Here is a 17910-nt window from a genome sequence, read left to right on the forward strand (position 1 = left end):
TTTTTTTTTTTAAAAAAAAGAGTTGAAAGAAGAGCTTTCAGCTCTTTTCTTATGCGGCCCTCAGAGCTCCCTGGCAACATCTGGAGGGCTCCTCATCTGTGCTCTGCCCCCCCCCCCCCGCAACGATCCTCACCTCCATCCCACTGTCGTCCTCCAGCAGAGCCACCAAGTCGCAGTCCTGGCAGATCTTGTTCTTGATGTCCCTCATCAGGGGCCCAATGCCCGGCTCATTGCTGCTGTAGGGGTTGCCAGGCATCCGCCCCTGGAGGAAGTCTTCCTGCTGCGGGTCCTTCTCCAGGGTGACAAAGAACTCCGTCACCTCGTTCTCCTCCTGAAACAATGGCAACGGGTGGGAAATGAGCCCGTGTCTCCCGCCCTGAAACTTGGCTGGTCCCTTCTGCACAGCTGGCAGGGGACAAAACGCAAAACACTGCAAGGGATAGCATGGCCCAAACTCTGTGCCTAAAGGAAGTGTCTAAGTATTGAAACCCACAGGAGAGGCTGCCCGTTGCATCTCTGTTGGACTTACCATTCTGGTCCTGCCTCAGCACAGTTCCTGTGGAGTGCATTGGGTGGGAATAGATCATTCTATATAGATGCAGTTGTGGGTTACAGGACAGAATTACTCTTGGAGCTGCCTGCCTGTTGCACCTCTGCATGAGACATTGCCTTTTAGACATTTCCCAAAAATAAAGCCTCCTATTTATATTGGGGGGCTGGGAATTTAAGTTTCCACTGCAGGAATATTGTGCATCAGCTCTTTGGAGTTAGGGAAACACATAACTGTCAAACTTTCGGATTTGAAAATAAGGGATCAGCAGCCTCACCTGTCCTGGGGACAGTCTACTGGATATCTAACAATCCGGGATAGCAGCGGGAAGCAGCGCTGGAATAAAGGAATTTCCCACAAAAAAGGGGAAGGTTGACAGCTATGGAAACAGACTGTCCTGGCTACCATACGCAAATCTACATTTCTAGAAACTGCATCATTGTCCATTGCAGTTGTGCCAATATTGCTATTGTGTGCTTCGCTACTGTGGCAGCGGGAGGCTCCCAGCCACATCCTTGCGCCACCCAAAAAATGTAGGGTAGATGTTTGCGTAGCTGAGGGAGGCACCCCTGGGATTATGGCTGGGTCCAGCTGTCCCTCCTTAACGACTAGAAACAGGTCAGCTCCCCTACCGGATAGATAATGCTGCAGAGCCTCTCGAAAATGAAGACGGGCGTCCGGTAGTCAACGAGGCTGTAACGCTTGGCCGTTTCAATGCACACTGCCATGAAGGCCTTCGTTTCCGATTCTGTGCCTGCAGAGAAAAGCAATGGAGTCAAGTCTCACGGGGGCTTCCTGACTCATCTCCTTAGTGTAAATCCATGCATTGTTAATCTTGAGGCTGGATTACTGCAATGCGCCGGGTGTGGGGCTGCTCTTGCTTCAGAAGCTCCAGCCGGTGCAGAATGCAGCAGCCAGACTGCTGATGGGGAATCTGGCTGACAGCCTGCGACGCCCTCGTTAAATCATCTGCACTGGCTGCTCATCCAGGTCCAGGGTCCTTGTATTAACTGACAAAGCCCTGAACGTTTATATCCCACCTCAGCCCCTGAGATTATTTGCAGGAGCATCGCTGGCCATTCCCTGAGTTGGCAAGGCTCACTTGGTAGCAACTAGAACAGAGTCTTTAGGGTCCATCAGCCCTGTCCTGTGGAATGCTCTGCCACTGGAGATTCAGCTTCTGTGCTGACCTTTAAACATCTGCTGAAAACTTTTCTATTGAACCAGGTCTATGCAGGCAATGCAGAATACCTCTTTACATGGTTTCTGATTTTTCAGCCTTTTTTTTTTTAAGATATTTATTAACATTTCAACATATTACAAAAATTAGAGAAAATAGAAAAAAAATAAAAAGAGAGAGAAAATACAAAATAAAAACAGTTAAAAACAAATCAGTCTTTCCATAACTTATCTTTCATTTACTTGTTTCTCTGACCTCCTCACACCTCCCCTTCTTGTATTCCAATTCAGTTGGTTAATTCAGCAAATCCTTTCCCTCTTTAATTTTATCTTCCTCTTTTATCTTAATATATTATAGCTTTAAATTATCACCCATTAACAATCCATTTTTACATATTCCTTAACATTGCTGCTAAAAAACCCACTTAACTTCAATCCAGCATCATTCTAACATTCATCAATTTTGCAATGTTTCTATAAATAGTCTTTAAATTTCTTCCAATCTTCTTCCACTGACTCTTCTGATTTTTCAGCTTTTATGCACAACTGTTTTAAAATCCTCTGATGTTTTTCATGAATATGCACAAATATTTTTATAAAAACGAAACGAAACAGACTCCAAAAAGCCTCTGGTCCCAGGAGTTTTGCAAGCTCCCCATCCCACTGGCGCGCTCCCCACCTGTCGTCATGTCCTCCAGCATCTCCAGCAGCATGTCCTGGGTCTCATCAATCAGCTTGGTCCGCTGCACCACCAACTTCCTCAGGCACAGGTAGCCGTTCAGCACGGTCCCCACCAGGCGGCTCTTGAAGTGCCGTTTGATGGACTCGACCTCCACAAAGGAGGAAAGGAGGCCTGGGGGAGCAAGGAATTAAGGCTCAGTTTACAAAGTGGGGACGCCGAGAAGAGAGAGAGAGAATGGGACAGAAGTCCAGCACACACAGAAATGGCACGTCAAGTCAAGAAAGGAGGTGATGGGAGGAGGAGCATCACCTGTGATGCTCTTCAAAGCGTATCCCTGCTGCAGGTCAGTGCTGAGCGTGGCCTCCTCCAGGGCGAGTAGACGGGCAATTTCCTAAAAAGCAGAGAGGCACAGGTTATGAAGGCACCATGTGTGTGGGAGTGTGTGTGTGTATCATTCCTACTATTGACGCTGGATTATTAATCACTTTTTAAACCATTGCAAGGCAATTCACATATACCGTATTTTTCGCCCTATAGGACGCACTTTTCCCCCTCCAAAAATGAAGGGGAAATGTGTGTGCGTCCTATGGGGCGAATGCAGGCTTTCGCTGAAGCCTGGAGAGCAAGAGGGGTTGGTGCGCACCGACCCCTCTCACTCTCCAGGCTTCAGGAGAGCCCCAGCACCAGCCCCACAAGGTCGGGGGACAGAGGGAGGCGGAACGCCGCCATCCCGCTGTCTCCGGAAGTGGTTTGGAGGCTGATGGCAGGGAGACCCCGCCCCCAGCCCCGCAAGCTCCGGGGACAGCTGGGAGGCGCAGCGCGTCTCCCCGCTGTCCCCGGACCTGGTCTGAAGGCGGGCGGCGGGGAGAAGAGCGCTTCTCCCCGCTGCCGCCCCCACAAGCTCTGGGAACAGCTGGGAGGCGCAGCGCATCTCCCCGCTGTCCCCGGACCTGGTCTGAAGGCGGGCGGCGGGGAGAAGAGCGCTTCTCCCCGCTGCCGGCCCCACAAGCGCCTGGGTGGGAAATAAATTTTTTTTCTTTATTTCCCCCCCAAAAAACATGGTGCGTCCTATGGGCCAGTACGTCCTATGGGGCGAAAAATACGGTAAAATGATGAGAAACAACAAAGACTTAAACGACAAGAAGTGGACACTCATAGTAAAAGACCCGTTTATTGATTCAGCTGGGAAAGCCCGTCACAACAAAAACGTATTCTATTATTTCTGGAAAGGGCGAATAGATTGGGGGGGGGGTGTTGTCTCTCGGCAGGGATGATGTTCCACAGAACAGGGGCAGCCACACTAAAAGCCCTGCTCCGAATTACGACACTGTGGGCTTCTGAGATCTTGGGAACTTGCAGGAGAAACTCTCCTACAGACTGCAAGGATCCGATGGATGTATAAGAGATAAGGTGATCTCTTAAGAAACTGGTCCTGAGCTACAGAGGGCCTTAAATGTGAGTGCCAACACCTTGAACTTGGCCCAGAAGCAGACTGGCAGCCAGCACAAATCCTGAAAGCAAGGTGTTAGATGCTGATGGTAAGTTTTGTCACTGGAGGGAGGAAGGGAATTGACACAGGTCACTTGTGTAACAGAGCACAGCTTAGATCAAGAAGTGCCAAATGCCCCGTTCAAACCCCACACCTGTCGTGAATGCACTGGGCAGATGAAAACTGCTTTCCCTCCCACCTCTCAGTTCTCAGACTTCTTGGCAGCAAGCTCCAGCTAGAAAACCTTTCTTTACCTTTGTAATGAGGTTTCCAACGTAAGGCAGGACCCCCCTGGCCGCCAGGTAGACCTTCCAGCGGGCAGGCTTGATGAGTTTCTGGTAGAGTGCCAGGTACTCTGCTGCACATTCCCCAGCCATGCTCAACTCATCCAGGTAACTAAGAGAAAGGCAGAGAAAACACTGGCGAGTTGGAAATATAAAAAAGAGAACGGACTTCTTTGTAAACAGAGAAGCAAAACACTGATACAAAATTGAGTGGAAATTATTTAACTGACAGTGGGGAGATCCTTGCACCTGCAGGGCTTCTCAAATCCTTAGAGCATGAGCCTCTTAATCTCAGCGTTGTGGGTTCAAGCCCTGCTTTGAGTCAAATATCCCTGCATGGCAGGTGGTTGGACTAGATGGCCCTCATGGCCTCTTCCCAACTCTATAATTATATGATCCCATGGTCCCCCAAGTGGGACGCGGGTGGTGCAGTGGGTTAAACCACTGTGCCTAGGGCCTGCTGATCAGAAGGTCGGCGGATCAAATCCCCGCGACGGGGTGAGCTCCCGTTGCTCGGTCCCTACTCCTGCCAACCTAGCAGTTCGAAAGCTCGTCAAAGTGCAAGTAGATAAATAGGTACTGCTCCGGCGGGAAGGTAAACGGCATTTCCGTAAGCTGCTCTGGTTCACCAGAAGCGGCTTAGTCATGCTGGCCACATGACCCGGAAGCTGTATGCCGGCTCCCTCGGCCGATAAAGTGAGATGAGCACTGCAACCCCAGAGTTGGCCACGACTGGACCTAATGGTCAGGGGTCTCTTTACCTTTACCATCCCCCAAGAAGAGGGAGCTTGTGGCACTGTACCTGGTGAGCAGGTTGAGGACCTGCTGCTTCCGGCTGGGGATGGTGGCCAGAGCTTCAACGATGGTGCAGGCGGCCTGCCGGGCAGCCTGGGTTGCAGGCGTGAACAAGACCTACCCGGGAGAGGAAAATTGGGGTATTCGTGAGACTCATCTCATGTAGGGTTGAGACACCTGGCTGCAATGACCCACATTTGGCCCCAGAGCCCGAGGTAACCCCACCCCAGTGTACATGGAAGACCTGTAAAAAACATTTGGGTTTCTCTATTTCAAGAGTGTATACCCTACATTTATAAGATTGTATACCCTACGCGGGTGGCGCTGTGATCTAAACCACTGAGCCTAGGGCTTGCCGATCAGAAGGCTGGCAGTTCGAATCCCCACAACGGGGTGAGCTCCCGTTGCTCGGTCCCTGCTCCTGCCAACCTAGCAGTTCGAAAGCATGTCAAAGTGCAAGTAGATAAATAGGTACCGCTCCAGTGGGAAGGTAAACAGTGTTTCCGTGCACTGCTCTGGTTCGCCAGAAGCAGCTTAGTCCTGCTGGCCACATGACCCGGAAGCTGTACGCCGGCTCCCTTGGCCAATAAAGCGAGATGAGCGCCGCAACCCCAGAGTCGGTCACGACTGGACCTAATGGTCAGGGGTCCCTTTACCTTTACCCTACATTTCACTACCTAGGTCTGAAGGCAGCTTACGAGGACCCAAGATACCCATGAGATAAAAAGCCTGCATCCACTGCAGAGGAATGTCACGCCATTCCCGAGGGACAGATGCGAAACAGCTCTAATCAGATGGCGCAAGCTAGAGCCTTTGGGGTCTCCATACCTGCCGCAGCCAATTGTTGTGTCCCAGCTTGAGATCCAGGGGGCAGGTCCTCTTCCCCCGCCTGCTCATGAACTGCTTCCACTTCCAGGTGTACTTTTCTGTCAGGTAAAGGTGGCGAAGCTCCGTCCTGCTGGGAGACTTTCCATTGGCGTCGAGGCCTAAAGCGAGGGCGGGGATTCGAGCGGAGGTTAGCGGAGGTGTCCCCTAACCGGGTACCAAGAGCTACCTCTGTTACTCAGGGGCAGGGTAAGAACTTTCCCGAGGGCTGGGAACTTTCCACGGGGATAGCCTCTCAAGTTCATAAATGCAGCGCGAAGTGTAGGAACCGATCTCAAACTGAAGTTCCGTTGGGAAGGAAATTAGTCTGGATTAAGCAGCAACAGGTGCAGGAGGTGTGGGGAACTTTATGGCCCTTCAGTTGTTGCTGAACTGCAACTCCCATTATCCCTGGCCACAGGTCATGCTTTCTGGGGCTGATGGGAGTTGTAGTTTGGTAACATCTGGAGGGCCAAATGCTCCCAACGCCTAAGGAGCAGATCAAGTTGTTGGGACTTTCCGTTCTACCTTTAGTTGCAGGCATGGGATTGTTATGTGTCACATATCTGTTTACATCCCAGCACGGTTTGCTGGCGTAAGCGGAAATTCCGCTGTACTGCTTTTGCTTTGACTCTCCCTCCGAGGAGACGGCAAGAAGAGACGTGTTTCTTTGTCCTGATTTATGTTTCGTAAATCCGTAGCTCGTAGTATGTATTCACAAGCCTCAGCCTTTTCTGTTGTGCAGTTTACACTGCTAAGTATAGTGTGCCCAAGTATGGGAGGCTTGGGTCACTAATTTATGTCGGAGCCAGAGGTCGATGGATCTTCGGAGCGGCACGGCTGGAAGGAGACGATCCAGCTGGGGGGGGCTAGCCAGCTGGCTTTCGACCCTCGGATGCCGACACAAATATGTCCATAAAAGGGTGGCAACCAAGGTGAGGGTCTTAAAAGTTGTGGGCTTTCTGCATCAGTGCAGGGGGGTCCACCTACATGACCCTGAACCTTTTCTCCAATGCTATGATGCTTTGAGTGCAAAGGGCAGAAGAGTGTGATCTCTCTCTCTCTCTCTCTCTCTCTCTCTCTCTCTCTCTCTCTCTCTCACACACACACACACAGACACTTACGCTTACTTCTGCAGGGCACAGTACGTACCTCTGGCAGGGAGGCATTTCTTCCAAGCCTCGTACGAAGCTTTGGGGTCCCTCTTGAGCCAGAGTTGGGCCTGAGCATGGATTTCATTGCTGTAGGGCTTGACGGTGGTCAAGGAGTCCACAGGGGTGTCCTAAAGAAGAACAAGGAAAGGCTGTGACAGCCTGAAGCAGAACCAGTCACCTACAGGCCAGATAGTCAGAGAACGTCTTGCATCTAGAGTGGGGTCACCCCCATGTAAAGTAAGACTTGGCACCAGTGTGTTGATACAGATGCTTTCATCACAAAAGCTCTGTGTTTCGCATGCAGAAGGTCCTGGGTTCCACCCCTGGCATCTCCAGGTGGGGCTAGAACAGATCCTGCCTGAAACCCTAGCGCAACCTTTCTCAACCTGTGGGTCCCCAGGTGTTGTTGAACTACAACTCCCATCACCCCTAGCTAGCAAGGCCAGAGCTCAGGGATGATGGGAGTTGTAGTCCAACAACATCCGGGGACCCACAGGTTGAGAACCGCTGCCCTAGAGAGACACTGCCAGCCCATCGTAGATTTTACTAAGCTAGACAGACCAATGGCCTGACTCTGTGTAAGGCCGTTTCCTACTGAGCGGTGCCTGAAGCACAGGATAATTAAATTACTAATGGGTTTTAGCAACTGCTTCATACGTACATGCAGTGCAGAACCAAAGTGAAATTTGGCCAGATTTTATATTTTGGTGTTATGCCAAGTCCGTCTATCTTGCCCAGTACCAGCTGGGGGGGGGGGGAGCATCCCATTTTATCCTCGCAACAACCCTGTGAGGTAGGCTAGGCTGTGAGAAGCAGCGACTGGGCCGAGGCCCCCCAGTGAACCTCATGTGGCCAAGTAAGGTAAAGGTAAAGGTACCCCTGCCCGTACGGGCCAGTCGTGTCCGACTCTGGGGTTGTGCGCCCATCTCACTTAAGAGGCCGGGAGCCAGCGCTGTCTGAAGACACTTCCGGGTCACGTGGCCAGTGTGACATCGCTGCTCTGGCGAGCCAGAGCCGCACACAGAAACGCCGTTTACCTTCCCGCTAGTAAGCAGTCCCTATTTATCTACTTGCACCCGGGGGTGCTTTCGAACTGCTAGGTTGGCAGGCGCTGGGACCGAACGGCAGGAGCGCACCCCGCCGCGGGGATTCAAACCGCCAACCATGCGATCGGCAAGTCCTAGGCGCTGAGGCTTTTACCCACAGCGCCACCCGGGTCCCTTCATGTGGCCAAGTGGGGGGATTTAAACCCTGATCTCCCAGGTTCTAGTCTGACACTCTTATCAATACACCACACTAGTTCTCTGGAAATTCTAGGGACCAAACCCTAGAAAGCATGTGCTCTTCCACTAAGCTACAGGAAGATTTCCTTCTGAGTCCTTTTTAAAGAAGCATATACCCCACCCTATTGCAAAAACAAACAACTCCTACCCACCCAATAATCAAATTGGCTTACAGAATAAAACGGAGCAAATAATATAGAAAACACACCCCAAAATCAGTTAAATAACAAATACAACAGTTCATAAATGCTGTGCTCAAAACACACCCTGGAGTCTTCTGGTTCCCCCATTCTGCCACCCCTACATGCTCCCATACATCCAAAATCAGAAAATATGTACAAAAGTTTTCCCCCTACGAGTCTCCCGAAGCACATTCTGCCTAGGAGGATTTGCTCAAGTGGAAACACACTGGCGAGAGCCAGTGTGGTGTAGTGGTTAGAGCAGTAGTCTCGTAATCTGGGGAACCGGGTTCGCGTCTCCGCTCCTCCACATGCAGCTGCTGGGTGACCTTGGGCCAGTCACACTTCTCTGACGTCTCTCAGCCCCACTCACCTCACAGAGTGTTTGTTGTGGGGGAGGAAGGGAAAGGAGAATGTTAGCCTCTTTGAGACTCCTGAAGGGGAGTGATAAAGCGGGATATCAAATCCAAACTCTAAACAGGATTCCAGCGATGAACCAGACGGCTCAAGAGTCCCAAAAAGGGCTGCAGGGGGAAGGCTACCTTGTTCTTCTTGCTGGTTGGAGCCGGGGGCTTGATCAGCTTCTGCAGGATGCGCAGGCACATGAGAGTGATGTTCTCCACCACCACCGGCGTCTTGATGTTCACGGCCATCAGGAAGAGACTGAGAGCTGGAGGGGGAGCCAAGCGGGAGGGGGAGAAGCAAAGGCATCACAGAAGGCAGCACGAAACAGCAAGACACATTCTCGAACACCCACCAGCTACGGGGTAATCCATGGGTTGACAAACTAAGGCCTGGGGGCCGGATGCGGCCCAATCGCCTTCTCAATCCGGCCTGTGGATGGTCTGGGAATCAGAGCGTTTTTACATGAGTCGAAGGTGTGCTTTTATTCAAAATGCATCTCTGGGTTATTTGTGGGGCATAGAAATTCGTTCGTTTTTTCCCTTCAAAATATAGTCTGCCCCCCTCTCCAGGTCCGAGGGACAGTGGACCGGCCCCCTGCTGGAAACGTTTGCTGACCCCTGGGGTAAACTGTTAAAGCAAAAGCCTTCCCACGTATCCAGGCTGCTTCTCCTTGCCATTGCCCATCAAAAGGGGGAGACGAAGCATCTTGGAGGTGTAGCAGGAAACCCCCCCCCCCCCATCATTCAGTTTGTACAAACTTCACACACACTACATACGCTACACTTCTGTTATAAATTCATAGAAAATCAACCATACATCAGATTTGCACTGTTCCACTTTTATTTTACTTCATGAGGGAAAGACTACAGAATGGGGAAGGTTTGATACAGGGCGCCATAATCCCTTCACCATACCAGCACATCCACAGGAGCCCTGCCCAGTTGCTATGCCAACCCTGATGATCCCAGACAGAGGACAATCAGGATCACAAAGAACTTGCATATGGGAGTGGATTCGGCAGAGGACAGTGATCGGATCTTCCCTCAGGGGGCAGGAAACTGCGACTACCTTTTGTCTTCGGAGAATGACTCATGGGGAGGGGTAGAGGGGAACCAGCCAGGGGACAGGACACTCAGGTTACCACCACAACTCCTCCCTCAACCCCTCCTTTCTGTAATGTATGCATGATGTTTCTGGGGGTGGGCTTGACCTAGAGGATGGGAATTTTAAAAGTTTTTATAAGGTCTTGCACACCATTTTTCTGTGTCTTTTCCTCTCTCCTGCAAGTGAGGGGAACACCCTGCTGCAACAGTTCAATAAAGGCCAAGCCTACAGGCTGCTGATTTGCTCCAATTTACTCTGGTTGGTGTCTTTACTTTTTGTCCAAGGGAGCCCTCGGATTTTTCCGGTAACAGAGGCATTGAGCGGCCTGGAGATGAGGACGGTCAGATCCAGGGCTCAGATATGCCACTGGATCACCTTCTCCTGTATCAAACTGCTCATCAGCTGCCCATCATGATCTGCAGCCTTCCTCCAGGTGCCACTTGCTGCCTGAAGTGTGGCAGGTGGCCACTGGAGAAACAGAGACTTTCCTGTGGTGGCTCCTTGCCTTTGGTGAAATGCCCTCCTAGAGACCTTGCTGCTGTCATTCAGGCCCAGGCAAAAACTCTGCTCTTCCCCGAGGCTTTTAGGAACAGCAAATGTCAATAATACAGTGGTACCTTGGTTTAAGAACAGCTTACGTTTATGAACAACTTGGATTAAGAACCATGAAAACCCGGAAGTAGGTGTTTTGGTTTGTGAACTTCGCCTTGGAAGCAGAACATGTTTCGCTTCCTGTTGGGTGTGTTCCATTTGTAAATCGAGCCCCCCGCTGCTATGGGAAAGCACGCCTTGGTTTAAGAACGTTTTGGTTTAAGAACGGACTTCCGGAACGGATTAAGTTCTTAAACCAAGGTACCACTGTATTAAGCAAGCAGCTTTGAACTCGCCTGTTGCTGTTCTATAGTTTGTTGTTTATAGTTTGCTACACAAGTTTGTATGCATTAGTCTTAATCATCGCCCTGATTTGTACTTCTAATTCTTGGTAGGCTGTTGTGGAAACAACACTAGGTTTGAAGGTACAGGATATAAACAATGAGCTGTATCCAGTATTAATCCTATTCAGAGCAGACCCCTTAACGGACATGGCTAACTTGCATCCATGGATTTCAATGGGTTTGCTCTAAGCAGGACTGACAATGAATGCAATCCCATGCGAAGAAAACAAATGGTTCTTCTGTCCAGGTTAAGAACTCCAAGCAGCTGGATTTCTTCACACGGTGCGTAGTCAAACTGTGGAAACTCCCTCCCACAAGAGGCATTGATGGCCATCAGCTTAGATGCCTTTAAAAGAGGACTGGACAAATTCATGGCTCTATTAATGGCTACTAGCCATGATGGCTAGTCGGAGGCAGGAACACTTCTGAATCCCAGTTACTGAAAACCACAGGAAGGGAGTGTTACTGTTGCTCTTGGGTCCTGATTTTGGGCTTCCCAGAAGAGGCACCCGATTGGCCACTGTAAGAAGAGGATGCCAGACTAGATAGGTCCCTGGCCTGATCCAATGGGTTCTTATGTCCTCATGACTCCACAGCAGTGGGGACTGTTTGTTAGGGTGGCCAGGAGATGAAAGACACCTCTTTTCTTAACCAGTCAACCCCCTTTCCAAACATGGAGTTGACCACCCTCGCCATTGTTATAAGAATTTTAAGGTATCAAATATAGAATAAATATTCATAAATGCACACATATCTAAATATATGAACCATGTGTCTGAAAGAGTATGGAAGAGCAATCCTGAAGCCATTTTGAAGAAGAAGAAGAAGAAGAGTTTGGATTTGATATCCCGCCTTTCACTCCCTTTAAGGAGTCTCAAAGCGGCTAACATTCTCCTTTCCCTTCCTCCCCCACAACAAACACTCTGTGAGGTGAGTGGGGCTGAGAGAAGTGTAACTGGCCCAAGGTCACCCAGCAGCTGCATGTGGAGGAGCGGAGATGCGAACCCGGTTACCCAGATTACGTGACTACCGCTCTTAACCACTACACCACACTTGACTCTCCCAATGACCTCAAATATTCCTCTGTTAGGCAAATGGGGAAAGCCTTCCCATTGTCTTTTTGCTTGCAAATCCTGTCTTAAGGACGTATTTGTGTATGGATAGGGTGAGCCTGTGACCTGGAGTCAGGAGCTAAAGTATTAACCATCACAAAAGAATGGCCAGACTGCCCAGGTAAAACAATCAATGACCATTATCGGGTATCCTGGCAGACAGGAGTTCTGCTGGAGACCGCCTACTTCTGTGATGTACGCATGATGTTTTGGGGGTGGTCTTGGGCTACAGAGTAGGCAATTTCAAAAATCTATATAAGGGCTTGTGCACCATTGTTCAGGGTTCTCTTCCCTCCTGCATGTGATGAGCGGGGACCCTGGGGCAACAGCTCCTTGAGTAAAGATCAGACTTACTAGCTGCTTTGCTTCTCAATATATTCTGATTGGCCTCTGTTGTTTTCTCCTAACGAAAGGGAACCCACTTAAGGGAATACCCCTTAGAACACCATTTATTGTGCATACTCCACATCTTGCTTGCCAAATGCAGAGACTCACCACAGCGCAGCCTCAGCTCCCAGCAGCTGTCTTCCTTGGAGATGGAGTCTGTCAGCAGCAGCATCTCATACTGAAGGCTGCTGGCCTGGAGATGGGGAAGAAGAAGAAGTAAGGCAGGGCTGAGAGGCAGGCCAGACCAGGATATCGCTGCCCCGTCCCACTTTGGTTCTCTCCTCCCCCACAAAAGAAATTCGGCAGAACTTGAAAACAAGGATTGGAGCAAAGAGGAACCACAGAACTGTGGAGCTGGAAGGGACGTAAAAGATTGTCCGGTCCAATCCCCTGCAATGTAGGAATCACAGCTAAGAGGTCTCAAATTGCAACCGAGGACTGCAGGAACATTTCTTAATGTGAGCACAAACGAGGTATACAAGAGCGCTAAGCTACTATTGGGTAGCAGGATGCAGCTGGCTTTCAATCCCTGCTTGGCCCAGGAGCTCTTGTCAGCCTTGCCTACCCTGCAAGGTTGTTCTGAGGATAGTAAGAGGGCTGGGCTGTGTACATGTGCAACCCTAAGCTACTAGGGTTGTTAAAGGTAAAGGTAAAGGTACCCCTGCCCGTACGGGCCAGTCTTGACAGACTCTAAGGTTGTGCGCCCATCTCACTCAAGAGGCCGGGGGCCAGCGCTGTCCGGAGACACTTCCAGGTCACGTGGCCAGCGTGACATCGCTGCTCTGGCAAGCCAGAGCCGCACACGGAAACGCTGTTTACCTTCCCGCTAGTAAGCGGTCCCTATTTATCTACTTGCACCCGGGAGTGCTTTCGAACTGCTAGGTTGGCAGGCGCTGGGACCGAACGACGGGAGCGCACCCCGCCGCGGGGATTCGAACCGCCGACCTTTTGATCGGCAAGCCCTAGGCGCTGAGGCTTTTACCCACAGCGCCACCCGCGTCCCTAGTTGTTGTTACACTAGGGTTGTTACACCCATTGAAATACATGGGTCCAAGTTAGTCCTGTCGTTGAATTTCAACGGGCGAACTCTGGAGAGGACTGACACTGGACACAACCCTTCTTATAATAAATAATAATAATAATGTTTTATTTATACCCCGCCCTTCCCAGTTCAAAAACCAGGCTCAGGGCGGCTAACAACAAATTTAAAACACTTAAAAATACTTAATTATAAAAGCAGCATAAAATACAGTATAAAAACATGAATAACAAGAAAATTCAAAATTCAAAAATCAATTAGATAATCCCCAGGGCTAGCTGGCTGAATTGGTCCTACTTGGGCCAGCGAGGAGGCCAGGGGAGAATTAGCTGTGGGGTCTCAGAGCGGGTGATCTTCATAAAAGGGGAGGGGGAGGGAAGAGAAGGGAAATAAAAGATCAGGCTGAATTCAAATTAAAAGCAAGGTGGAATAGCTCTGTCTTATAGGCCCGATGGAAGGAGGTTAAATCCTGAAGGGCCCTAGTCTCATGGGACAGAGCATTCCACCAGGTCGGAGCCATCACTGAAAAGGCCCTGGCCCTGGTGGAGGATAGCCTGACTTTCTTAGGGCCCGGGACCTCTAAACTATGGTTATTCATTGACCTTAAGGTCCTCTGCGGGGCATACCAAGAGAGGCGGTCCTGTAGATAGCAAGGAGCGGCAAGGTAAGAAAAGAAATGTTGCAACCAAGTTCACTGGAGGTTTTTAAACAGAGGTTGGATGGCCATCTGACAGGGATTCTTCAGCTGCGATTCCTGCATTGCAGAGCAGGGGGTTGGATTCGGTGACCCCTGAGAGTCCCTTCCAACTCTACAATTCTATGATAGCCAATTTGGATGCAGCCAGGGAGGGACGGGAGGCTGGTCAAATACCCAAAGCCCCAACCCCCTCCTCACCAGGTCAGGGTTCGCCCAGTGACCCTTCAGAGCCGCAGACACCTTGCTGATGATGAGGTCGTTCATCTGCTGAGTGGCTTCCGGATTGTCCCTTGTTTTCAAGACGGGCACAGAATAAAAAGAAAAGACAGAGTTAAAAAGCTCCATGCTGAGCCGACTCCCTCAACACGTCGTCAAGACCTCCCTGTACTGTCTGGCTCATGCAAAAGTTGTAACTGGTCTGCTTGGCCTGTACTTCCAAGGTGGAACTCGAGTCTCGAATTCCTTGTTTAGGTCAGGCAGCTGGGAATGCTCAGGCTGCAGAGGGACCTTGCAAAGGAGTTGTTGGTTTCCTCGTTTCCAGAGGAAAGGACACACCTATGTTGGTGGCTGCGTACGCTAAAAACCCCACTTATTTTCACAAGCGTCTGTGTCAACGTTACATGTGTGCTTGTGTATATCCTGTGACATCCAATGCTAGTTCACTAAAGGAAGTGCATGGGGTCCCATCCGTAAGAAAAATTACCAAGGAACTGGAGCAACACACACATACCCCGAACATTATGAAGAAAGGCATATACAGTGGTGCCCCGCAAGACGAATGCCTCGCAAGATGGAAAACCCGCTAGACGAAAGGGTTTTCCGTTTTGGAGGTGCTTCGCAGAACGAATTTCCTATGGGCTTGCTTCGCAAGACGAAAATGTCTTGCGAGTTCCTGCAATTTTTTTTCGCTCCCCACCCCCTTTTTCTAAGGCACCAAGCTGCTAATAGCCTTTTAGCAGCTAATCCGCTAATCCCTTAAGCCTTTAATAGCCGCTAAACCGCTAATAGCGCTAATCCGCTAATGGGGTTGCTTCGCATGACGAAGAGACTCGCGGAACGGATTCTTTTCGTCTTGCGAGGCACCACTGTATATTTTAGTTCTACTAACAACAGAACTGCCAAAATTAAGGAACATTACTAACTGGTCCATTCATTTCAGTGGGCCTACTCTTGATCAGGACTTAGTTGGAGACAACCCATGAATCCTGCCTGATAAATTGGGGCACCTCTTTAACTATCTGACTTTTAGAAGACATCTGAAGGCAGCCCCGTTTAGGGAAGTTTTTAATGTTTTATTGTGTTTTTCATATACTGTTGGGAGCCGCCCAGAGTGGCTGGAGAAACCGAGCCAGATGAGTGGGGTATAAATAATAAATATTCTTATTATTTGATCAAAAAGTATTTTTTTTTAAAACCCTCCTCCGCACCTGGTGAGGAGGCACATGAGCTGCCGGACTTCTTCCCGCATGGTGGCGGCGCCACGGCGCAGGTTGTAGTCAAAGAGCTCCCGGATGAGCCCCTGGGAGACGAGGATGTGGCGGATGGCGGCATTGGTGGCCAGGGCGCGGAGCAGCGTGATGCAGTGTTCGGTGACGGCCGAGGCGCAGCCGTAGCACTTGGTGGAGGAGGTGTGGCCGCAGCCCAAGACGGAGAGCGCCCGGTACTGGCTGGCGGTGAAAGTGGGCTGCACGGCAGAGCAGGAGGACTTGCTGGCCGCTTCTCTCTGCTGGAGGTCGTACTCCAGGAGCTCCTTCCTGGAGGCAAAGACTTTCTGTGGGTGGACAAAGGAGGGGAGGGTAAGAGGGAGGACAGGGGGACCCGGCCCTGCTGCCTTTGTTGCTAATCAGGACCTGCAGGCAGGGCAGTAGACTGGCTAGACAGGCACCTATCTTTTCCTTTTCCCCTTTTATTTCATAACATTTCCACACCTCTAAATGGCTTACAAAAAAGAATAAAACAATGAAATCATCAGTAAAAAGGACTTAAAGGTAAAGGTAAAGGGACCCCTGACCATTAGGTCCAGTCGTGGCTGACTCTGAGGTTGCGGTGCTCATCTCGCTTTATTGGCCGAGGGAGCCGGCGTCCAGCTTCCGGGTCATGTGGCCAGCATGACTAAGCCACTTCTGGCGAACCAGAGCAGCGCACAGGAACGCCATTTACATTCCCGCTGGAGCGGTACCTATTTATCTACTTGCACTTTGACGTGCTTTTGAACTGCTAGGTTGGTAGGAGCAGGGACCGAGCAACGGGAGCTCACCCCTTCGCGGGGATTCGAACCGCTGACCTTCCGATTGGCAAGTCCTAGGCTTTGTGGTTTAACCCACAGCGCCACCTGCATCCCGTTAAAAAAGGCTTACGAAGAGATAATTAGAATCCACTATTAAGCTAAAAACCAGAGAAAACCACATGCTTTAGGCATCTGGATAGGCGGATAGATATTTTTAGCAGGCACTGAAAAGAGTACCATGAAGGCACCAGCCTCATATCAATAGGCAGGGAATTCCCAAGTGTGGGTGCTGCCACATGGAAATATTGGTTTCTTACCATTGCGAACGGGTATGGTGTGGCGCCTGTTAACAGTGCCTGTTCCGCAGATCAAAGTGGCTGAGTGGGAGAATATGGGCAAGCTTGAAGTTCAGATCTTTTCCCTAGCTAAGTCTGCCCCAAAATTATGCTTATGGAAAACTATGCTGACGCCACAACAGGCCCCCTAGTGGCCACATTGAGCCACATCAGCTACTTCGCAGAAAGAACACTGGATGCCAAGCTGGATAAGAAATGCAAGGTTTTGTATTTGTTTTTAAAAAGCAACTCCAGAAAGGCCACCTTTTATATAGGGGGAAAAACCTTCAGGAAGGGTCAACTATGAGCAGAAAAGGGGCAGATTGGGAAGCAGCATTCCCTTGCATGCTCAAAAAACCTTCCCTTTGGAAACTCCACTTCTACAGGAAAAAAATAGCATTAAATGCAGTAATATGTGCCTAACCTCTAGTTCATTTTTTACTTGATTCAACAGTATTTATATATCGCTTAACAGTCTAAATGGTTCGCATAAAAGCATACAAAAAATTACCAATAAAAGCAAGTTAGCCTAAAAGATATTCTGAAACAAAACTAAACAGTTAGAAAATGCACATTATAAAATAAAACAACACTCTAAAATACGTATCCAGTATACATGTCTGGGTAGGCTGGCTTATATAAGCAGACACCAAAAGCAGTACAGCAAAGGTGCTTTGTGTGGTTAGCAATGGGCAGGGAGGTCCAACAGTGCAGGCGCTGTCACACCAAAGAACTGATTCTTTGCAAGTGTAGAATGAATACTGTACAAAAGTGGTGAAAGTGCCAGTTCTGCAGATCGTAGTGTGAGCACAGGTGGGGCGTGAGCAATCCTTCAAGGAAGGGAGTCCCAAACTTGGCATTAAGACGGTTTCTGCCATCTTGGGCTGTGCCAAACCAGAAGACAGACCAGGTAACAGCACCTCACAGAAGAGGAGAGCCTATCTTGGGGGCTCTGTTTTCAATTGTGGTTTCCCAGGCACAGACTGACCTGACTCATATGCTGGCACTGCCAGCAGCATGGAGGTTATTTACCTGGATGATCTTGGAGAGCTCGTCGAAAGAGTTTTTGCAGTCTCCGCAATACTCCTGGGCCAGCTGCAGGATATACCTGTTGACGCTGGCCGAGGTGGAGCTGATTCCTCCGCTCCCGCCGGCGTCATCCTGAAAATGCCACAAGAGGGAGGGATGTCAAAACCGGTTGTGACGGAGG

General features: G+C 50.0%; 1 protein-coding gene across 14 annotated transcripts in view; it reads right to left on the reverse strand.

The window, feature by feature from the left end:
- The window catches only part of UBR4 (ubiquitin protein ligase E3 component n-recognin 4), a 154373-nt gene that overhangs the window by 31964 nt on the left and 104499 nt on the right, over window positions 1–17910 (reverse strand). For all 14 annotated transcript variants that reach the window (XM_083453526.1, XM_083453529.1, XM_083453531.1 and 11 more), the window contains 13 exons: window positions 17733–17861; window positions 15566–15909; window positions 14337–14427; window positions 12511–12595; window positions 9002–9129; window positions 6996–7125; window positions 5808–5965; window positions 4987–5096; window positions 4155–4296; window positions 2721–2802; window positions 2409–2582; window positions 1183–1304; window positions 134–331 (listed from right to left, as the gene is read on the reverse strand). In XM_083453526.1, the coding sequence (XP_083309652.1) occupies window positions 134–331; window positions 1183–1304; window positions 2409–2582; window positions 2721–2802; window positions 4155–4296; window positions 4987–5096; window positions 5808–5965; window positions 6996–7125; window positions 9002–9129; window positions 12511–12595; window positions 14337–14427; window positions 15566–15909; window positions 17733–17861 (1893 nt within the window). The remainder of the gene's footprint in view (window positions 1–133; window positions 332–1182; window positions 1305–2408; window positions 2583–2720; window positions 2803–4154; window positions 4297–4986; window positions 5097–5807; window positions 5966–6995; window positions 7126–9001; window positions 9130–12510; window positions 12596–14336; window positions 14428–15565; window positions 15910–17732; window positions 17862–17910) is intronic.

Source organism: Podarcis tiliguerta (assembly GCF_965153285.1).
Source record: "Podarcis tiliguerta genome assembly, chromosome: 8".
In the NCBI taxonomy this organism is placed as follows: domain Eukaryota; kingdom Metazoa; phylum Chordata; class Lepidosauria; order Squamata; family Lacertidae; genus Podarcis; species Podarcis tiliguerta.